Source organism: Tachysurus vachellii, chromosome 16 (assembly GCF_030014155.1).
Source record: "Tachysurus vachellii isolate PV-2020 chromosome 16, HZAU_Pvac_v1, whole genome shotgun sequence".
Taxonomy (NCBI): domain Eukaryota; kingdom Metazoa; phylum Chordata; class Actinopteri; order Siluriformes; family Bagridae; genus Tachysurus; species Tachysurus vachellii.
Window position 1 is genome coordinate 7331294 of NC_083475.1, and position 24680 is coordinate 7355973.

Here is a 24680-nt window from a genome sequence, read left to right on the forward strand (position 1 = left end):
TAGAATCATATCTATCTATCTATCTATCTATCTATCTATCTATCTATCTATCTATCTATCTATCTATCTGTCTGTTTGTCTGTCTGTCTGTCTGTCTCTCTGTCTGTCTGTTCATTTATTCTGAGCATCGTGTCCGCATACAGAAGCTTACGAACTGTTGTAATGCTGCAATGCAGTGAATTATCCAGTGGAAATGATGAACTCCACCAGAGGGCGATATCTTCAACAAAAGAAATCCTTTTTACACTCCGGGTTTGCAAAAGAGAAACTTTTGCTTCCTCAACTGTTTTGTGCTTTGGCCTCATCTGGTGATCTAGAATGCCTCTGTTATCATCTCTATTATTATTTATATTAATTCTTATTAGATTGAGGAAATAGTTTAGTCTTTATTCAGACTTTATTCAGACTTTTAAAATAATTAAGTTGTGGTTACAACGTCCACATAATGATTTTTTTTTTGGCAGAATTACAAAATTTCCTGTCTGAGGAACAAAATCATTCTCATCTCTCTCTCTCTCTCTCTCTCTCTCTCTCTCTCTCTCTCTCTCTCTCTCTCTCTGTCATATACATATATATATACAGTACCGTGCAAACGTTTTAGGCAGGTGTGAAAAAATGCTGTAAACAAAGAATGCTTTCAGAAATATAAACAATGAGTGTTTATTTCTGTCAATTTACAAAATGCAAAGTGAGCAAACAAAAGAAAAATCTAAATCAAATCAATATTTGGTGTTACTACCTTTTACCTTCAAACCAGCATGAAGTGATGACACGGCCCCCACAAAGCCCTGATCTCAACATCACCCAGTGTGTCTGGGATTACATGAAGAGACAGAAGGATGTGAGAAAGCCGACATCCACAGAAGATCTGTGGTTAGTTCTCCAAGATGTTTGGAACAACCTACCAGCCGAGTTCCTTCAAAAACTGTGTGCAAGTGTACCTAGAAGAATTGCTGCTGTTTTGAAGGCAAAGGGCGGTCACACCAAATATTGATTTGATTTAGATTTCTCTTTTGTTCATTCACTGCATTTTGTTCATTTATGAAAATAAATGTTTAACACTTCCATTTTTGAAAGCATTCTTTGTTTACAGCATTTTTTCACACCTGCCTAAAACTTTTGCACAGTACTGTATATATACATATACATATACATAAAGCAATACATAAATGTATACATAAACATAAATATGCATAACATATACATAAACATAAACATGCAACAGCATATCTATAATAATTTAATATGCTTGTGACACACAGTTCTATAATTCTAGTTCTAGTTGTCTCTCAACGCCCATGCCTGATTCAGTTTAATAGAGTAGGTTTCTATTAAAGACTGATGTAATATTACAGAATGGTTTAAATCATTTTTTTTAAATATTTTTGGTCTGCTTTGTTTTCAGGCTTGAAACAGAAACCTGAACTGATATTCGATTTCCGTGAGCTCCTTCCTGTCATCTTTGCTTGAAATCTACTGCTACTTTGAACCAGATATAAACCACACAAAATGTTGTACCAGTTTCATCCTGTAGTATTAGTTCTCTCTCTCTCTCACACACACTCTCTCTCTCTCTCTCTCTCTCTCTCTCTCTCTCTCTCTCTCTCTCTCTCTCTCTCTCTCTCTCTCTCTCTCTGAGGTTAAGCTTTAGATTTAATGTGTAGCATTAAATAGTCCTCACAAATATAGTCATATAGTGTGTGTGTGTTTCTGTGTGTCTGTGTGTTTGTGTGCTCTGTCTGTACGCACTTCCCTTTCATCTGCAAAATTATCTTGCTCAACATTCCTGGCTTTCTGCCCCCCACTAACCCACCCATTCCTAGCATGTGTGTCTTACTGGCAGTCAAATCAGCCAGTGAGGAAAGGTGCTCATGCTTTCATGCTCTCTTTGAGATAGCTGTCGGTGCACTTGACGCTGAAGGGGGTGAGAACGTGCAAAGTGGCCCTCAAATGTCTGATAGAATGTCTTACATTCCTGTGCTGGGCTCAGTGGCCTGGTGTTGGGTTCCGGCAGGAGAGATACAAGAAGTGATGTGAATTACACACTCCTCTGAAATCTGTTCCTCGGTTACTGGTATTTTCCAATCTATACATAACATAGTGTCGGCGTATCATTCAACGGGATGTTATTTAAAACCAATTTTACATGATTTTAAAGGAGAAATCCTTTAAATAGGAAAACTGACATTACACTCAATGTACATTTTATTAGGAACAACTCCACCTATTCACAGGAAAAGAGCTTCAGTTAAGGATGAATCATCAGAATGAACAAAAATGTGACCTGACTGAATTTAACTATAGTTGTTGTTGCCAAGTTTCAATTTTTTTTTCAGTTGCTGATCTCCTTGTTTTTTTACATACAGCAGTATCTAGAGTTTACTCAGAATGATGCAATAAAGTAAAAACATCCAGTGAGAGTCAGTTCTGCTGACAGAAACACCTTGTTGATGACAGAGGTCAATGGAGAATGACCAGACTGCTTCAAGCTGACAGGAAGGCAACTCAAAAATCCATTATATGGTGAGCAGAATCCATCTCAGAAAGCACAACATGCATATACATAAAACTATACATAAACATATACATAAACATATATATATACACATATACATATACATAAAACTATACATAAACATAAACCTATACATAAAAATATACACAAACATAAACCTATACATATACATATATATAAACCTATACATATACATAAACATATACATATGCATATACATAAACATAAACATCATATCTATAATAATTTAATATGCTTGTAACACACAGTTAATTCTAGTTCTAGTTGTCTCTCAATGCCCATGCCTGATTCAGTTTAATAGAGTAGGTTTTTATTAAAGACTGATGTAATATTACAGAATGGTTTAAATAATTTTTTTAAATGTCTTTGGTCTGCTTTGTTTTCAGGCTCGAAACAGAAACCTGAACTGATATTCGATTTCCGTGAGCTCCTTCCTGTCATCTTTGCTCAAAATCTCCTGCTACTTTGAACAAGAGATAAACCACACAAAATGTTGTACCAGTTTCATCCTGTAGTATTAGTTCTCTCTCTCTCTCTCTCTCTCTCTCTCTCTCTCTCTCTCAAATCAAAATAAAGTTGAAGTTTAAAAGCATATTAAATTACTGATGCAATAAAGCAGTGTGTGTGTGTGGGGGGGGGGGGGGTCTCTTTGACATGTCATTGCCTGTTGAGGTGATAAAGGACCTGCTTTACTCTGTAATCACACTCAACTGTCTTCCTCTGGTTTTATTGACAAGTGCATAACCCTCATATTCAGTGTTACAGCACACCTATCACTTATTTGTAAACTCTTACAGTGTAAAAAAAACTACATAGGTAAGTAGAATAGTGATGATTTTGCAGGGGAAAAAAATATTAAAATGTGCAGCGCATTGTTCTTGTGCATGATTAGTAACCAAAGTGGTATTTTCCCTTGTAATAATAGTGAATATATTCCCCCGACATAAGTGTGTGTGTGAACTTGTGTGCATGGTGCATGGTAATGGATTAGCATCAAATACAAAGTGTATTTTCATGCCACACTTACTATTCCCAGGAAAATCTCTGGGTTCACTACACCCTGAACACGAATGAATGATGAAGACTTGGTCTTACTTCACTTGATTTATGTCCTCGTTTACTACTACAGTTTTAAGATATTAGGCTAGGTGGCGACTAATACATAGGAGCAGTTTGAACATTTTTCATAAAGTGCTATTTTAACTTTATACATTTTTAATTAGCTTTGCGTGGTGACCAACAGTTTTCAAATGTTGATGTTTATCAGATATAAGTATATCTTTCAATTTAGCCCTATTGATTTACTACTGCAGGTAGTGGTCAAAAATACCAACTGAATCAAGGGCTAATAAAAGCCCATTGGGGCAGGGATCACACTGCCTCATACTCATGAAACATTTTTGGAAACATATTTGTTTCTAAATATCTTGTTTTATAGTAAATAATTACAATTTTCACAAACAAAGGGAAATTATGTGTGCTTTGAGTCTATGAGGTACACAGGGGACTATGAAGAAAGCCGTGTGCACCATGTCGACCTTGTTTCCCACGATAAGGATGAAAAATATGTCTTGTCCAATGCCTGAGTTTTTTGGGGATAGTTTCTGATTTTTTTGACATGAATTTGGGATACACCTCTTTGCTTAAATCTAGCAACCCTGTTGTCACACACTGGCAAACATACATCCTGTAACCAGTAGATTATAACCACTCAAAATGAGCTCATACACTACACTGGATTACTGTGTAGCCAATACTTAGCTCTACTACAGGGCTATATTACTATAAATTCACTGAAAAAAGTAGTTTACAGTACATGCATGATAGCCTTAATTCTGTTTGTTCATTATTTATGTGGTCCAAAAAACATTATAATGTAAAAGCTATGTCAATAGTCCCAGTGCCTTTTCAGAACATTTCTTTTTCGAGGAGCTTCAGCACTATTTCTGACCCTAAAGGGAATAAAGCTACAATGAACCACACTTTTATCCCAGGCAGCAAAGAAAGTGATGACCTCTAGATCTGTAAGCTGGCAGCATTTATGCCTGAGTCATCCCTCAGTACGTGCTTCAGTACTTCGAGTTCTGTGTGTCTCTGCAGGGGGCAGATGCAGTGTGCTCAAAAACCATGCTTCTGCCTCTGATCCTGTCAGCTCAGTCATGCTGTGGAACATTAAGACTGCTTGGCCACACATGCTGGAGCCAGACTTCAAGAAATCCCACTGAAGGAAATACAGCTTATTCAGTGACACAGAACTCAGTCAGCACCACTACGTCAGCTGTATATGGAAATTAGCAGTGCAATTTGTCTAGTTGTTCCTTCTCTTTTACATTGAATACAGTGGTATTCGATATGTAGAGGTGTTTACCAGCCACTCTTTTAGGAACACCTATACATGTGCTAATCCATGTAGCAACAGGTCGAGAGCTTCAGCTGGGGTTCACATCAAACAGTCTGTGTTCACTGTATCCTGTGTTTTTCTTCTGGTCTAGCTTATTCGTCTTATGTTGTGCATTCTGAGATGCTTTTCTGCTCACCACGGTTGTAAAGTGTGATAATATGAACTATAATAATTTTCCTTTCAGCTTGAATCAGTCTGACCGCTCTCATTAACAAGCTGCAGAACTGCTGCTCGACAGATATTTGTTTTGCACTTTTCTGTGGACTGTTTTGCCTGAAAACCATAGAAAATCAGCATTTTCAGAAAAATACTACAACTTTTAAAGTCTCTAAACTCACATTTACCCCATTCTGATGTTCCCTTACATTATATGAAGCTCTTGATCTGTATCTGCATGATGATTCATGCACTGTGCTGCCACATGATTGGCTGATTTGATAATTACATGATTGTTGAAGGTTACGTGAGTTCAGTCAGTGTATATTGTTTGTTAAAACACTACGTCCATTAGCATTCTGTACTTGAAGAAGCCAAAAAGAAAGACTCACAGTGCTATGCAACATGATTCCTTTGATCCTGAATTATGGATAACATTGACCTGCTTTTTGAAACTATATTATCCTTTCATGATTCGTATCTTTATTTATACATTTGCACATGTTTTTCCATGAAATAAGGAAGTAGTGAAACCCACTTGTCGTGAAAATACAGCTGCCTGCCTGTGGAGTATTAAATGTTTAATGCATATACATGGTCCTTATGTCAGGCTTGGGTTATTCCCTGCCTGCTGTTATTGCCTCTTCTCAGCTGTTGTATTTATACTGTATAACGCTGTGTTAATAAAAACCTAATTTAAAGGGCTTGAGGTGCAGTAGATCCCGTTACTCACACTGCTGCGCTCCTCCAGGGTACAAAACCTACTGGTATGGCTGTATCAGTATTAACAATTTAGAATTATATTTGGAGGAGTGACTGTGTGTGTGACAGAGAGAGAGAGAGAGAGAGAGAGAGAGAGAGAGAGAGAGAGAGAGAGAGAGAGAGAAACAGCTGACCAAAGACAAAAGTAACATTCATGACGTTCCTGCTTACGGTCCTCAGATTTCAAGGATTTCAAGTTATGTTTCACAGCCATGACTCTAGTACACTGGGGGGGGCGGGGGGCTGTGGGGGGTGCTTCTGAGAACAGCTTAAGTGTACACATAGACCCTGCCTTTGGTCTTATTGCAACCTGGTCTGTACTCCGGTGGTTCATGCAGATTCAGGAAAATAAAACACACCCTTCAGTGAATTCAGTTGCTTAGTATTTTAGTGAATTGAAAGTAATAAGAGAAAAAAAAGAAGATGCTAAAAAATATGTAACAATATTACTAACTAAATGCAACGTCATATACAATAATGGTAACATAGTGATACAGGGATAAGGTGTTTGGGTGGAGTTAGGGTGTCTGGTAGTCTCTCTCTCTCTCTCTCTCTCTCTCTCTCTCACACACACTCTCTCTCTCTCTTTCACTCACCCTCTTCCAACACAATGCTGGACTTCAGAAATTTTCAGAACTTCTGCACTGTCCCATATAGGACTCGCTCCTCTGCCATATCTTTATTTCTGATATTTTCCGGCTGACCTAGTTCTAACAATGTGCTTGACCCTCCCCCTTGTCTAAGAATGGACATATTGTTGTGTTCCAGGTCAGTGTTTCTCTATTCTGGACCTAATGTCCGGGTACTGTACATTTTATTTCATCAGCTCAGTCACAGTCTGCTGCTAAATCAAGTGCCTTTTATCGGATGCCCTGAATTAGGAAACACTAACCTATATTATTTATGTTTTCTTCTTTTTTGTTTATATAGACTGTATATGTAGAGTATATCCTGTCTATAGCACTTGTAAGCTATTGTCAAATGTGACATGAAAAGGTTGGGTTATATTATATTCAATTGTTTGCTTGTCATTTTTGCTTCAGAGTCATCAGAACAAATCAATACACTGTTATTTTGATAGTTCACCTTTATCTTGATGTATGGTGAAACATTTCCATCCTGATGGTTGGGGACACTTTCAGGATGACTCCGCCCAACTCACAGGACACAAGGCCTCACTGTATGGTTTGATGAGAACAAAAATGTTGGGAATAAATTTTGAAGAATTTGTTGTTCCCTCCAGTGCAGTTCAAGATAATCAGTGGGAAGGTTCATCCCAACACCCAACACTTTATATTGGATTCTCCTTTAATTTGTCTCTAACCCAGTCTAGAATCATGTTGACCAAAAGGCTCAGCAAAATTTAGAAACCACGGCAGTGAAAATGTTAAAAGTGGTGAGTTGTAAAGCCATCCTCTCAGCAGTCACTCAGCAGAATCACACTGCCACTTTGCCCGCTGTTCCACACAGCCATCGATATAAAGCTTAGCCTGTCTATCAGTCTGTCATTATTTCCCTCTTGGCTCTGGCATCACGTTTAAGACAGCTGATGATACAGCATATGACTGTGCACTTGTGCCACTGTAGCAGCCTTCTGCCAGGTAGTGGAATTCTTCAAAGAGGTATATTGAATTGTCTGAGAGCTTTTTATTGCTAACTCAAAAATTTTTTCTTTATTTTCTGTAATTGTTTAACCTTAGCAATACACTATTAGTAAAATATATATATATATATAGTTTTTTAAGAGTTACTTAGAAAGATGAAAGGAAAAACTCTATATGCACTATTTTTTTGCTCTAGTGTTGAAATGATTTTTTTTTTTTTTTTGATTCATTGACTTTATATTATAACGCTGTCAAATGCAGTAACTACTAAATATGACTTCTTGAGAACATGATGTATTGCTACCATAAGACCATAGAACGAGAGATGCTGCACTGACGTCACGGCACACCGACTGGCGCGCGCGTTTTGTACAGCATCACCGCGCATCCCTATAATCTAAACCCTGCGCTTTGCATGGGATTTATTTCTGGATTAGACATCACTCGTGCTTATCGTGCCATTTGCTATCATCGCGGGAAATTAAACAGTTTAAGCTTTCATAATAACCTGTCTAAACTTCCTCCAAAAAGGCAACGGGGGGGAGAAAAGTGTCAGACGGTAGTGTGAGGTCCATAGCTCTCCGGTGACAAGTGACCTGTTTTTACACCTTCCTTCTAAATAAGGAAGCGGCCTGGTCAGCCATATGACCGGCGTCCCAAATTGGGACTCTTGTAGTCCCATCCAGAGCTAGTGCTTGAGCGCTCATCACAACTTTCTCTGTGCTCCTCCCTCCCACCGCGGGACAGTGCGTGAGGACAAAGTGATGTCGCACGTCAGGATGCTGGGGGCCTGGCAAGGTATGATAGGTGCTCAGTGAGTGTGGGGCAACACACACACACACACACACACACACACACACAGTGGTCCGGCGTTGCCCCTAAAAGCAAAGAGAGCCGAAACATGCTAATCACTACTATCTACACCAGCACAGCCACCGCACGTCGCAACGCGCTCTTACTCCGTCCCCCACTGAGTCCGCGCTCGCGCTACGCTCCTGAAACCCAGCTCCGTGACGCTAAAATAAGCTCGTGCAGCCATGCCGAAGGCAGGAAAACAGGAGGAGCGGTATTTTTAGGTCCGTGCGCTTCGCACCACGTGCCCCCGAGGTAAACCGGATGGCCATTGCGCGAAGGTCGCTCGTCAGTATGGTCCGCGAGGCCAGCGCGCGCTGGCCGCTCGCCGCTGTGCTCTTCCTGGGCGTGCTAGCCGGGATCGGGCCGCCCAGCGCCAGCGCTATCAACGGGACGTGGCCCGAGCGTCGCTGGGAGAGTCTTCTGTCACGCTCTGTGCTGGCCATCTCGGGCGAAAGGGCGGACACGAGCTGGGAGAACGACTATTTGCTGGGCATCAAGCGCGTGCGACGGCTCTACTGCAACGTGGGCATCGGGTTTCACCTGCAGGTCCTCCCAGATGGCCGGATCAACGGTGTGCACGACGAGAACCAATACAGTGAGTTTGCGTGCAGAAATTCTGTAATGCAACACACACGCACATACACACGTGAGCACGCGCGCACCCGCACACTACCCGGACGCACAGTTCCGTCACTATATATTAATTTATATATTCACATTTAATGCGTTTATTTACTAAAACACAATATATCCGTTAGTGTAAAGTGTCCACATGACACAAATGCTTGGACGGATATAGCAACTTATTTTTACACCGTCTCCTTCGGAAGTCCTGAATCCGCTCTGTCCTGTCCTGATTGGACTTCTGTAAGACGCATAGAGTTGTTCTGATTGATCTCAACGTCCTTTTTTGTTCTGATTGGAACAAAGGCACCGTTTTTTTGCACACCGACTGCCTGCTGCTGTTCTTGGTGCTGCAGAATTGATCTGAATCTCTAACGCGGTGGGTGTGTGTGCGTGTGCGTGCGTGTGTGCGTGCGTGCGTGTGTATGTGCGTGTGTGTGTGCGTGTGTGTGCGTGTGTGTGTGTGCGTGCGTGCGTGCGTGCGTGTGTTGGTGTGTGTGTGTGTGTGTGTGTGTGTATGTGTGTGTGTATACTTTCTGCTCAGGTCTGATCGAGATTTCCGCGGTGGAGCGCGGGGTGGTGACTCTGTACGGCGTGAAGAGCGAGCTGTTCGTCGCCATGAGCAGCAGGGGAAGGTTGTACGGATCGGTAGGTTTCACTTCACCCAGCATCCTTAAAGGCAGGGTTTCTCCGTCCTCCTCCTTCTTCTCCTCCTCCTCCTTCTGTCCCTGTGTGCTGCACATCTTTTTTGTTACACTTCTCTTTAGCCTCAGGGGCTTGTTTTCAGATGTGAGAGCAGCAGGGATTATTTCATTATTGTGTGTTAAAGCTGAAGCAATGACATTTCAATGACTTACGAGTATTTACAAGATACAATAACTTCTCACTCAGCTCTTAACTACTCGTTGTAGTCATTTCAGCCTAATAAATGGCTTGTTAATGGGCTGAAGAATTGCATTAGAGAAGCCAAATCACTGAAGTGTACTGAAGTGCAAAGACTTGCCTTGAAATTCCAAAACAGGTGAAACGATCAATAATCGACTGCTTATTATCTTTTTATATTTTAATTAATATAGTTTCCTCATAAAAACAAAAATCACAGATGTTTTCACAACATCTGAGTTTTGTAGTCTGCAGTTTGACATTGTCACTGTTTAGATTTGTTAATTGGTTTGAACTAGAACCTTTAGGCTCTTGCACTTTTTTGGGGAACCCTCAATTGTTCTACATTACAACTGAGTGGATTCAAAGCAGAACCCTTTTAGGATCACGGCTCTATATATTTAAATTTAGGGCAGAATTTTAGGTAAAGTATGTAAGTTGTGGGGAAAAAAGTAAATAAATAAATAATGGCAGGTTTCTTTTAGCCACTAAATAGAAATATGTAAATTTACAAGCATAAATAATTGCTTACATGGACATTATATCTATATATAAAAATGACATACAGCCATAAAGTCTCAAAAAAGCTTGTAGGTTTTTCAAAGAGTGTAAAAGTTGAAAGTTGTACGTTGAACTTACATGCGTCAGTTAAATTGATCCATAACACTGTATATACTACATATATACAGAATGCAAAATAATGTGTAAACACACACAATTAATAAACATACCAAAGTAACAATTCAATTCAATTTATTGATATAAAAATGATGAGAGAGAAAAAGAAACAAATATATAATAATAATAAGGAGAAGAAAAAATAAGGATAAAAGTAAATAAGTGAATATATACAATTAAAATTAATTTTAAAAAAAGATTAACTTAAAATGTATGATACTGTATATCTATCCCTATCCCTAATGAGCATGCCGGTGTCGATGGCGGCAAGGAAAAACTCCCTGAGATGATATGAGGAACACTGGACAACTGGACAACTGTAACAACAATGGACAAGCGTCTAATGTATCCATCAGTGTTCCTGTTTCATCTGGAAATGAAGGGTTAATTAACAGTTAGTTAATTAGTTAATTAACACAAAAAATATTCATTCAGGACTACAGATAATGTGAAGTTATTGTAAGTGTCCAAAGTAGCAAAAGTGGGAGGAAAAAAAGGACTTCAGTTTATCACTTGTCCTCCTCACCTTTGTATCACCCCTTAGTGTTTTTCACATCATCTGTTCGCCCTCATTATAGCCTTGTTGAAAGTTTCAACATCCTGTACATGATAGTCTCTCTTTAGTCGCGCAATTAAATCCGGGTCCCTTGTGACAAGCAAGTACACCATGACCAAGACAGCTCAGTTTCAAATGTCAGGTCACAGGAAAACATATTAGAGCTTTGAACTTGATATTATTCTACTGAATGGTAGAATAAGCTGAATGGTAAAATAGCTTCTTAAGGAATATTTTTAAAAAAATCCTAATTATCCTACAGATATTTTTTTATTGTACATTACTCACTAACTATAATGAACTAACTTGTAGTAACTACAGCGATAACAAGAAAGGTATTAAATTAGGAAGTAAAAACTCTGGACTTAGAGTTTGTACCAAAAATGCCAAATTCCACTTGACCATTTTAAAGGTCACTATATGGCACAAGCATGAAGTCTGCCAAGATACATGTTAACGCCAAGGCAATTTTAAATAGCATATTAAAGATGAATTTGTACATTCCTCATTACGTATTGTTCACTTATGCATAAAAGTCTGTAAGTTTGTAAACGGTGTATCCGCAAAGTACCCGAAATGTTTATGTGGTTTAATTGTCGCTAAAAGTAACCATTAAAGTCTTGCTGCCATTTTTATCACCTTGTAGTAGCCTGAGAGATCATTAGCTCAGTCACAAAATGTCTGAGGAATGGATTCTGCTTATTCAAACACTGGGTTCAGAGAGACTTTGTTTTATTACCCACATATACAGTATCTTGCTATTTGTCTAATTATATATGACTTTTATATGACTACTAGTCATGTTGTTGTGTTTTTTAGTCAAATATATTGTTTATTTTAGTAACCTTCACTTACATTTCACATTTCACACTTTACTGCTTCTCATCACTAGATAATGTCTGTTTTTCCCAAAAGCTAAATCGTGTAAACGTTAGTTATGATAAACAGTCATTCCTCACTTCCTCTTGCTCACCTATCCAAATTTGTCACATTCCGTGATCTCGTCATGCTAAACACACTTACAATTTGACCTCATGTGCAGATTCTAAAGAGGCAGAAAGACCTACTTTAGCTAGGTCACTAATTCTGGCAGAATATTACGCAGGTAAATAACATAAAATTCTGAGAGGACAATTAGTAACATAGCATCATTCTTACTCAGCGCTCTCAAAAACGAATTTGAACTGGTGTTTGAATTGAACGCAACAGAAATCATGTTCCTTTAACCTCTAAAAAAAACAGCGGATAGAAAATGCGAACCTACGACACAGATCACATTTTTCACCATAAACGATGAAGCATTATTAATCTGTATTAAGGTGTGTTTGTTACGAATAGGGCCTGGAACGGATACTACTTGTTCTAATCAATCATGCTAAAGATGCAATCACAGCAGAATTCCGTGTTTCAGCCTCATTTATTTGCCGCCAGCTTAAAAATATAGCACTTGATGCAGCTTATCCTATTTTTACATAATGACATGGAAGTAGTGTTAGATTTCATAGCAGCAGAAAGCATTAAGCCTAGGCAGGAATTATACAGCACCCTATAAACACTAAATCTATATCCTGCTATACATATTAATGTATTAATGTTTAGTAATTTTCAGTTTACTGTTCATGTATTGTGTGTTTATTGTCCTGCGCCCATCTTATTCTGTTGCGTGTTGTACCGTAGACCTGGAGAAACATGTTGTTACACTGTGTGCAAACGATGCAGAAGAATTATATTAAAAATCCATTTTGCAATTTTAGTGTGTAGATACAGAAAGAAATGAGCTTAATATGATACAAAATCAAGGTCATAATATTGTAATGTAGTGTTTCTTTAATGTACTTTTTTGTATTAAGCTGTTTTGAGGCTGTAGATTAATGCACTGTGCATTTAAGGTGCTCTTCTCTAACGGAAACATGCCTGTGGTTTATTAGATCCCCTGACTGAGCAGTCATCTGTTCTGCTTCACATAGGTCTAAAGCTGCATGCACACATACAGCGATTTCATCTCTGCAAGTCTCCAGTCTCTGTACTATAAAGTTGTCAGTATGCGTTCCTAGTCTACTACTGGTTGTCACGGTAACAACGTTTATCAGCGGAGCGACTAGTATTCCGAATCAGTATTCGTTTTGTGGCTATAATGAAACATTCTGAAAGGAGATTTGGTGTTTGTGGATAAATTTCAGCAGTTGTTATATGCATCGTATCATATGAGATCATGTGTGCTCTGCTTTTGTTCTTTGTTCTCATTGGTAGAAGTTGAACTTTTTAAAATTTTGGCACTTGGACACGCCCACATCTAGTCACCAACGCTCACCAGCGCTCACTGAACATGAAAGATCTCCAGTCACTTTGTCACTGCAACTCGCTGTATATGTAAATGTAGCATTCCTAGTTTAGTGTATTGTCTCTCATAAAGATGCTTGTCTCCGAACTCTTCATTGCACGCCCAAGTAAAATTAATATCTACTATATATGTTTAATATTTTACTTCATTTCTGTTTGTGTATTTAGTAATGTGTTTGTGAAATACTGTTATTATTGCTGTCTTCAAGGGCTATCAGTTATCATAAATATGAGTTTTCTACTAGGAAGTTGCACATGATTGATCCCTCAAGTCATAATTACGACTGGGAAACTGAGAGAAGGTTCTGATAACTGAGTTTTAACATGATGGAGGAAAGTACAGTTTCTGTACTTGATATAAGGATTTTGTTCATTCATATAAATGGCAGCTTGTTATCATCACTGTAACTAACTGTGTAATATGTATGATGGTGTCAAAATACAAAGAAAAGAAAAAATTAAATCCGTACGGATAAACCTGCCTTTGTCCGTGTTTCGTAGGTTTACGACAAAGTACGCAAAGAAGACTTAATCATAATTATTGCTTCAGAAGTGAGAAGAAGGATCGTTGCAATAGCACATGAAGACAGCATTTAGACCAAAAAAAAACATAGGCTTAAAGCCAATAGATGGAAGGATTGTGTTATATTTTGTAACTAGTTTGCACCATTATTTTCAGCCTAGTGCATAAAAATGATCAGCAGGATGAAACATCTCAATCAGTTAAGAAAAGAGTGATATGTTTGTGTATATAATTTTTCAATCATCCGTGTTTCTGATCTGGTTTTCTCTCCTTTCATTTCAGCCCACCTTTAAACACGAGTGCAAGTTCAAGGAGACCTTGCTGCCAAATAACTATAATGCCTACGAGTCTTCCGTTTACAAGGGATACTATATCGCTCTCAGCAAACACGGCAGAGTGAAGAGGGGCAACAAGGCCAGCACCTCCATGACGGTCACTCACTTCCTTCCTCGAATATGAGCGAGACTGGCACGAGCGCTCTGGTTTTGCACATGCGGCTTGCTCTCCGTACACAGGAGACTTGATAACGATGAATACGTACCCACCAAAAAGAGACTGCAAGAATACTACTCCGATAATATTTATTATTGTGACTTGATATATGTATATTTGGATAGCCAAAGTTTTTTTTTTGGTTTGTTTTTGATTTTTATGTATATGCCATTTTTGCTGCTTCTTCATTTTTTTACATTACGGCTTACGGATTTGGAGGCATTGCCGGTCTCCTCACCTTATTCGGGTGCTTTAACAGGACATAAGGAAATACTGGAACAGACGGAAGATGTCCAGCTTGATACAGCATTTTTTAATTACCTCAGAGCCGCTTATTAAAGGGATAAAGGGATTTGTAGGAGTTATGCAGAAAATGAATTTTACTTTTTTTTGTCTATGCCAAAGCAAGCTTGATAGTTTCATTTGTGCTGTCAGGTTTATATATATATATATATATATATATATATATATATATATATATATATATATATATATATATATATATATATATATATATATAAACTTATCTAGATTTGTATTTATTTATTATTAGTATTATTATTATTATTATTATTCTTATTATTATTATTTTGTTTTGTTTATTTATTTATTTTTTTCTAGTTCTCCTGCCATGGAAATGTGAGAGCACTTAAAGCAACACAGATCCCTTTTTTGCTGCATGATGAGCTGAGGTGCCTTGGCATTCCTCCATGCCGCCCCTTTAACTTGCATTCTCCGAACGCCCCAGGGAGTCAGAAATAGGGCTGACATGCTAGCCAGGGCTCTGGAGGGACTCTCCCGCTGAGGGGTTGGTGTTTGGGAAGCAGGGAGGGAGGGGGTTTTGTAGTTGGGTGGTGGGGTGGTCGGGGTGTCATGATGGCCATCTAATCTCAGCTTGATTTCACTTTTTTTCTTTTTGACCTTTTTTTTTCAAACTGGCCGGTCTGAGTGCTGACCCAGAGTGACTCAGAGTCAGACTTGACTAGACGTGAACTAAACAGACTTCGACTGTCTGTTTAGTTTACTATTTCATCTAAGAACTAGGTTTTGAAAAATATATATGGTGCAAGACTATCTTTTCCGGTGGCCAAGAGTTCCTTTGCGCCTGGTGTACTTTTCTCTTGTGCCCTCTAGCTTCAGATGTTTTTTGCAAACTTGTGCAAGTGCGTCCTGAGAAGTATTTCCGTTCCCATTTCTAGACTCTGCGACGCTGGTAATGCTCGTTACTGGAATGGCTGAAGATGGTACACTCGATATATGCTAAAATAAGCTTGTTTTTTTTCTAGTATGTATGTATGTGCTAGTCTACTCAACCAATGAAACTGCTGTACATACCAAGAGCTTGGCCAAAAAATCTGGAAGCACAGAGCTTGATGCTTGACTGTCTGTTGCTAATGGAAAAGCGTGTTTCAGATTGCACAAAGAGGCCATCGATGCTAGTGTCTGAGGGTTCAGGAGATATTTATTTATTCATAAATGAATTTATTTATTCATAGAGCGAGTGAAAGAGAGAGAGAGAGAGAGAGAGAGAGAGAGAGAGAGTGTGTGTGTGTGTGTGTGTGTGTGTGTGTGTGTGTGTGTGTGCGTATCCGTATGCGTGATGTGGAGCGGCTCGTGGCAGTGTCCCGGGGGAAGTGGGAGTGTGTGTGACAGGCTGCAAGGCTAAGCCTCTCTGCTGCAGCTGCACTGCAGTGGCACAGTGCTGTCTTAGAGGCTATACTGCTGCTGTTACCGGCAAATAAAATTACAGGCTTGATGCTGTGCTGTTTTTGTGTACAAAGACAGACATGGTTCTTTTGTACAAAATCAGTACTGAAGTCTAAATGCCTTCAGAACATTGCCTTCAGAATGTTTGCTCGAAATTGAAATTCAGAGGTCACCCACTTTCCATGTCGAACCTTTGAGAAATAACTGTTCAAAGGGAACAGGGTAGGAACAAAACTATTTTAATCCAGAGGAAGACATATGGGACGCCACAGCCGGATTTGTTTGTTCATTCTGCTGGAACTATGCAGCTCCTGACCAGGGGGTGGAGACAACAGCTTCCTAAATACCTGAGCCCACTGAGCATCATACAGTTATTCCTGTAAAAAAAAAAAAAAAAACTCTAGCGCTTTGTCAAGGCCTTGAGATTCCAGCAGTAACCCAGGGCAGCCCTGGTCAGATATCGGCCCTTTTTTAGTTTATGGCCAGGGTCACACATGAGCCCTGAACCCTGGCGTGCTCAGATGATCAAAGTCCCTGAGTTTGCCATCACGTATTGTAGATTCTTCTTAAGGGTCTAATCGAGGCCCGAGACAGAATCGAAGGCGTGACAGTAAACCTGTGTTTGAAGGTGTAGTCCTGTTGAACATGAAACAAAACAGGGTACACACTACAGTGAAGAGTATTTCTACTTTAATAGAGCAGAGGATTTTTGTTTTAATAAAAGTATACTACACAAAATGGCCCTTTTAGCACATTCATTTAAGAAAGATTTCTAAATGGCTAAATCTATAGTCTATAATAATGAATTGGTTATTGAATATGTTTCACAGAAGCAGAACTAAAACTGCTATCCAGGATTATATTTGGATTTTTTAATACCGTTGCACGCCCAAAGAATCAGTGTGTACTGAAGGTAATAGGGTGTGGTGTTGGTGTAACGAATAAGAGCTTCTTTTTCGTTTCCACTTGGTTGTTAAAAATACTATGTTGGGTGCCTCTCATGTCTCTCAGCTCGATCTTTTTCCGTCCTTGTCCCCATGAAGACATCTTGGATGTCGTTTACAGGCAATCTCCTTTCATGTGTTTGCTCTGTATTGCATGTTGAAATCAAAGCTTTTGATCAGATCACGTTCTGTCCAAAGAGCCTTATCGTTGCCTGTGAAGGGTTTTTAGGCTCCATCATGAACTAAACAAAGCGACTGAGAATCCTTGTCTGTCATATTTTCTATTGTAAAATGTGCTTAGACTTAACACATGCACAGAAAACATGCTCTGAAACATCCTTAAGATTTAAGCTCTTTGTTTTCTCCTCTAGCTCTAGGTATGGTTAGTGTGTCTTCTGGGTTTCTTCAATACGAATCACTGAATTGTTTGTCTAAAGTCAACAGATTACACCATCATTCAGGTGTTTGTGTTTAACGCCACACACGCTGGTGGCTATTGTTACTGTCTCTACACCATGTGGCTTGTTACAAATCAAATCTTTGTAACAGATTCAGAAGGCAAGTTGAGTTCTCTGACTTAGAACGCACATTGGAATGTGTGTAAAATTCACATTCAAACGCGCAGAAGGACCAGAGAGCGATTACGGGACTGAGTAGCTGGCTTAGCGTGTCTTAGTGTGGACAATGAACGATGTGCGTGAATATTTTGTGCATGTGAGCGATCCTGACCGTGGATGTGCATGTCATGCAGATTTATGGAGACAGCTGTAAAAATGTTTACTAGGCATGCAATATAGAAGCCAGTTTCCTGTGAGATGTAGCCTGTCAAAATCAGAAGAGCTATGAATGTCTTTGTGAATGGACATTGTCAGTGCAAGCCAGTCGTTCTTCTCAACGAAGCCAAGCTCAACCTGCGGCTCAGGAATCTGTGGCGCACCAGGCATCAGAATGTCATGCCAGTCTCAGGATTTGGGTTGTAATGTTATTGTCCTCTGGAGAAAGAATGGATTGCTTATTTAAGGGAGCAGCTGAGCTTGTTGCTAGATCTCCATTCTGAGAAGCACAGAGAAGAGCCACGTTTCTGAAGATGCATTGTCATGAATTCACTGGAGTTTCTTTTGGTGATGAAGATAGGGATTATTATGTCACTTTTTATTTATTTATTTCAAGGTTTTTTTTTTGTAAACAGCGCATCATTAATCACATCATCTACACTGATAGTTAGTATTTATGACCGATTTCATTTTCATCTCACAGTACCTCAAATTTCAGCCACAATGCACGTGGCATTTAACAGTGTACACATTCGGCAGAAAGCGACGAATTTCTACAAGTACTTCCTGTTTGAACACTGCATGCAAATGTTACAGTTCATTTTCTTACCATGTCACCGGAAAAAAGTTCAAAAACTGTGATTTGGGGGAGTATTTGTGAAATTTCAAATCTCTCTCTCTCTCTTTTTTTTTTCTTTTTTGTCCCTGTTTCTTCTTCTTTCTCATCGTGTACATTTCAAACCCCATTGTGTTCACCTGCCATTCTCCTTTCCACTGTTAACATATACCTCACCTCCTGCCTTAGTTATGATTTCTTACAATGATCGTGACGCAGTAGGAAACAGACGTCTTCAATCACTTGTTTCTGAAAACCAACAATGATACGTGTGCAAATGAATATATTGGGGGGAAAGTGGGTTTTTCTTTTATTTTTGTACGTATGTGCTGTGCACAGCAGTGTAACCATATTCCTGATACAAATAAAAAGTTTGATTTTGTAACATGACTCCTGTTTGTTTTCTTTTCCCTAAACATATGAATCTTAAGAATTCATGATGTCTGGTTGCTTGTGAAATGTGGAGGATGATTAAGTACAAAGAGCTTCTCTTAATCAAACATCATGGTCATGTTGAAGCAGGAATCTGAGCAGCTTTAGGACAACTGAGTCATTCACACTCAGTGTCGCTCTCTAACACACAGGGTACTGAAGTCTGCATTTGTCCTGCTCCCTGCTCTATCACACAAACACTTCACCTCATGAAGCTTTAGCTAGTAGATTAGTAAGACAAGGGGCTAGAAATATGTACTTTAAATAAAGAAATCTCATCATTTTCCCTCTCTCTGTCTCTCTCTCTCTCGCTCTCTTTCTGTGTGTCTCTCTCTCTGTCTCTCTCTCTCTCTCTCTCTCACACACACACACAGTGTCTCTCTCTCTATCTCTCTCTCTCTTTAGAGAAGAATAGTATTTGACAAGCACAAGCACCAGAGAAACTTGAAGTTCATTCATTCATTCATTTTCTACCGCTTATCCGAACTACCTCGGGTCACGGGGAGTCTGTGCCTATCTCAGGCGTCATCGGGCATCAAGGCAGGATACACCCTGGACGGAGTGCCAACCTATCGCAGGGCACACACACACCATCATTCACTCACACAATCACACACTACAGACAATTTTCCAGAGATGCCAATCAACCTACCATGCATGTCTTTGGACCCGGGGAGGAAACCGGAGTACCCAGAGGAAACCCCCAAGGCACGGGGAGAACATGCAAACTCCACACACACAAGGTGGAGGCGGGAATCGAACCCCCAACCCTGGAGGTGTGAGGCGAACGTGCTGACCACTAAGCCACCGTGCCCCCAACTTGAAGTTCAACTTCCCTCAAAGTTCATTGTAAAAGAAGAACTAAAGCAACATGACCCAATACCACGCGTGATGAATGATGTCATGTACAATGAAGCCATCAGTTGGCGTTTCTACTCAGTTACAGGTTGCCATGGTGATAACGTTTAGCAGTGGGCGGAGCAATCTGTTTGTAGACACGCCCACATCCAGCTGTCGCTCATGTCACCGGAAGTCTTCAGCTCTAATTGATAATGATTGAGTTTGTCCCAATTTCCCTGAATTCACTGATCAATCACATCACCATTTAATTAGTTAAAATATTTATAAATACTCTTTTTTAATTATTTAATAATTAATTTAGAGAAAATGAGATGAATGAAATCTTTCTACACAACTGGGGTTAAATGAAGTAAAGTGTAATATCAGAGAAGGAGCATTGCAGAGCACGTGGAGCGCGAGCGCCCTCTACTGGCCAGTGTGAGGATGCCCGTGTTTTGGCACCATTAAAAAAGTTGGATATTTTATAATCTTCGTTTTTATCATTGTGTCCTTTAGTCATGGCGTCCAAGTGTAATTTTTTTTTATTACATTTCAGGGTTTTTATGCATTGTACTGAGTGCAAAATGCAGTGAAAGTGGCTAAGATGAGTGGATAAGTCTTTACGCGCACCCCGTCAATTTGTGGCATGTGGGCACGAGAAAAGTCAACATCGTGTTAAAATGCAATTATGTCTTGCAGCAGCCAATTAACTTTAACCCAAACCAGAAAAAGGTGCACACGCTCCAAACAAACCCCATCCTTCCGTTTCTCGTACATGGGGGCGAGCGTTGCGTCAAAACGGGAAACGAGGAGTGGCACAAGGATGCGCTTAAATAGCCAGCCTTTGCTTTTGCACACATCAGAACAGACTGTTTCGACTATTCTGGTTGAGTTTTTTTTTCCAAATAATCTTCGGGATCATGATGCGCGGAGCTGTTCGTCGCCTGCACGTGCGCGCTCTTGTGGTGCTTTGGCTCGGGACACTTCATGGATGTAGAAATTGTGAAGCTGCCCCGAACCCTTCTTCACCGCTTCAAGGCTCCAACTGGGGAAACCCGCGGAGATACGTGCACCTGCGCTCCAGCACCGAGCTCAACAACTTCTACTTGGAGATCAGCTTGACTGGACACGTGCGTAAAACAACGCACCGGGGTTCATACAGTGAGTGCGCATTTATGTATACCATTCTAAACAAGTTGCCGCTCAATGTTTTATTAAATGCACCATTTTGCTTTGTGCAGAATTTATTCCTGACTTATTTGCATCATTTCAACAGGTGTGATGTTGCTGAAAGCAGAAAGCCGGGACCAGATTGCAATATTTGGAGTGAAAAGTAACCGGTTCTTGTGCATGGACGCAAATGGAAATCTTTTTACATCTGTAAGTGTCTTTGATAACATTTATAGAGCCACCTTTAATCAATGGCTGTTATGCTTTCTTAGAATTAAAGTTTCGTTAGAATTTGAGAAAACAATGTACTTTATTTGACACTAATATAATATAATATAATATAATATAATATAATATAATATAATATAATATAATATAATATATAACAGAAATACTATAGTGGGAACACTGTAAGATTATAACACATGTAGGTTAATAATTACGCGTTGTAAATGTTTTGATTAATTGTGCGTTAAAAGGGGAAACAAAGAAAGTGGTGACATTTTTTGAATATTGATGTCACCTTGTCATCAGAGAAATGTGTAGCATGTTTCTAGACTCGAATTAATCCGTTAAATTATATTTATGTAATATTTTGTTATTGCTTTTAACTTGTTTATAGACTTTAGAATAACTGTTGCTTGTGCATCTCTCTCTCTCTCTCTCTCTCTCTCTCTCTCTCTCTCTCTCTCTCTCTCTCTCAGACACTTTGCCACAGGGATGACTGCCTCTTCCATCACAAACTCTTGGAAAACCACCGTGACGTGTACTACTCTACCCGCAATGCCATACTTCTGGATCTGGATGGTGTGAAGCAGGTGTACACATCGGGTCGCAATGTGGCGCAGACGTCCCTCTTCATGTCTGAGAAGAGCACAGTTCCGCTGGAGCGTTTGCAGCACCGGGAGCGACGCGACCGCCAGGCGGAGGAGTCGGACTCGCGCGCCGCCCGTGATGACGACGTCGACCTCGATGTTGAGCGCCCTGAGGACCGCAAGAGCTCGCGGGAAACTTACGCGTCACCTAATGACGACGACCCTTGGGACGTGGAGCACGTCAGGAACCCCGGGAGCCCTCGGATGTCAGGGACAGTGGGGTGAAGTCACTCGTCTGTTTATCTTCATCGTAATTGGACCACAGGACGTTTTAATTCAGATAATTATGAGTAATATAGGACATTTTTAAAATTGAAAATAATTATTAATTCGCAGCATTTTGCCACACTTTCGAAAAGAGATTTTTCACACTGTCTGAATTTGCTTTAATTTTGTTGATCCAGCAGAATTTGGGGTGACTTTGGGGTCATAATCAGGTGACTCTTATTTAGCTTATAATATTTGTAGATTATTATTGTATACAGAAACACACAGAAACACAAACACTGTGGTGCAGCACAACTTTTCATCAACTTGGGTTCAACGTTGGGATTTTGTCTTGAGTAAAAGCTATATAGTGTTTTATAACCGCTTATAGACAAGGTCAAGGTCAAGCTCAAAACCAGTTGAGGACCAAAATGTTTCTTTAGTCTTAATCTTTAATGTTAATTTAAGATTTTTGCTTCCAAAAAACACACTTTTTGTTTATTCTGTACCAGTCTATACATATTTCATTCCTAATCTGACAAAAAACAAAACAAAAAACAGTCAAACTAAAAACAATCCACTGGTGCAGGACGCCAACAACAGGCATAGTTTTAACCTTATTAAAATCTCTGTATTTATTTATTTAATTCCAGTGTTCTTATTTATGGTATTTATATGCCTATAAACTGTAATATAAATTATATTCATTTTGTCTCCTACCTGAGAAGATGAATAGAATATTTTTTTCTTCAAACTGTTTGTGCCTTGTGTTCTCATTGTCCACCCTCACACTACACACACACACACACACACACACACACACACACACACACACACACTGAATTCTGATGTTCTGGAACATTCAAGTAAACTGGGACACTTAACCATAGAAGCATTTTTAAGAAATAAAAGCCTCTGTGACTAAACCCTTGCAGAGGAAGAGCTTTATAGAAATAGCCTGAAACATGTCTTCATTTAGGGGGGCACGGTGGCTTAGTGGTCAGCACAGTTGCCTCACACCTCCAGGGTTAGTGGTTCGATTCCCGCCCCCGCCTTGTGTGTGTGGAGTTTGCATGTTCTCCCCGTGCCTCGGGGGTTTCCTCCAGGTACTCCGGTTTCCTCCCCCGGTCCAAAGACATGCATGGTAGGTTGATTGGCATCTCTGGAAAATTGTCCATAGTGTGTGATTGCGTGAGTGAATGAGTGTGTGTGTGTGTGTGTGTGACCTGCGATGGGTTGGCATTCCATCCAGGGTGTATCCTGCCTTGATGCCCGATGACGCCTGAGATAGGCACAGGCTCCCCGTGACCCGAGGTAGTTCAGATAAACGGTAGAAAATGAATGAATGAATGAATGAATGAATGAATGTCTTCATTTATGTGACATTATATAAGTGGGCTGTAGTCAGCATCAGACAGGAAATTAACCCCAACAATATTGGGGTAGGAAAAATGACATCAGGTTTGTGTAAGATTATTTCCCCTTAAGGTTACAAAACGGCCTGAATGCTTTTATTTTGCACATATCTGTAATGCATTTGTACATAATGTAACATAATGATCATCACATTACTCAGATCATCTTTAGATATTTATCATGTATTTAATCACACCACCATGCATCTTACTGCAGTGTACTTTCTTTTATCACTTATTTACTTGCTTATAGGACATATATTTTACTTGCTATAGTTCATTGATAATTTGGAGTACTGTATGAGCAATATAGTTCCCACTGGGCTAAAAATGTATTTCGACATCCCCTTCAATCTATTATTGTTCCCACATTGATTGTGTAACGCCCTTTTATATTATTTTGTTTTCCCGCTTCCTCACCTGTATCTTGTTTACCTTGATACTTGTTTACCTTGTTATCTGTGTTAACAACAGTCAGTAACTGTTGTGTTCGAGCTGTAAGGTCGGACGCCGTCGTGTCACGGCTTTTACATTATAGTCATGTTGTGTTTCTGTTGTTACATTTGCTTAATGCATTACACTCTACTCCTGTGTTTAAATGATGCATTAGTGATTTTTTTTGTGTGTTTTTATGAAACATCTTAATAAACCGGAATAGATCTGACTGGGAAACAAAGAAAATTACTCAGGAGTGTGAGACAGTATGTTTTGATTTATTTACTCAGCAAACTAAGTGTATATCAGTTTATAGATTGATGATTATTTGCTGGTGTTTATTGATGCTGGTGTTTATTTTTAACCCTGTGTTATGCTGCTACTAATATATAATATGTGGAGATTTTTTAAACAAGTTACAGAATGATCTATTAATGTATAGATCTAGACTTTTTTTTAATCCTGTGGTTTATTGCACCGAAACTTAAACCACTGAAAACATGTATCTTCATTCATTCATCTTCTACCGCTTATCCGAACTACCTCGGGTCACGGGGAGCCTGTGCCTATCTCAGGCGTCATCGGGCATCAAGGCAGGATACACCCTGGACGGAGTGCCAACCCATCGCAGGGCACACACACACTCTCATTCACTCACGCACTCACACACTACGGACAATTTTCCAGAGATGCCAATCAACCTACCATGCATGTCTTTGGACCGGGGGAGGAAACCGGAGTACCCGGAGGAAACCCCCGAGGCACGGGGAGAACATGCAAACTCCACACACACAAGGCGGAGGCGGGACTCGAATCCTGACCCTGGAGGTGTGAGGCGAACGTGCTAACCACTAAGC

The 24680-nt window shown here is 39.7% G+C and overlaps 2 protein-coding genes across 2 annotated transcripts; both read left to right on the forward strand.

Moving 5' to 3' along the window:
- The first annotated feature begins 8575 nt into the window (after nucleotides 1-8575).
- Nucleotides 8576-14457, forward strand: fgf6b (fibroblast growth factor 6b). The gene is made up of 3 exons (XM_060889898.1): nucleotides 8576-8909; nucleotides 9483-9586; nucleotides 14200-14457. The coding sequence occupies exons 1-3, from the start codon at nucleotides 8576-8578 to the stop codon at nucleotides 14374-14376; spliced, it is 615 nt and encodes a 204-aa protein (XP_060745881.1). The 3' UTR covers nucleotides 14377-14457.
- Nucleotides 14458-20644: 6187 nt separating this feature from the next.
- Nucleotides 20645-21991, forward strand: fgf23 (fibroblast growth factor 23). Its single transcript, XM_060889887.1, has 3 exons — nucleotides 20645-20882; nucleotides 20998-21101; nucleotides 21596-21991. The coding sequence occupies exons 1-3, from the start codon at nucleotides 20645-20647 to the stop codon at nucleotides 21989-21991; spliced, it is 738 nt and encodes a 245-aa protein (XP_060745870.1).
- Nucleotides 21992-24680: the final 2689 nt, after the last annotated feature.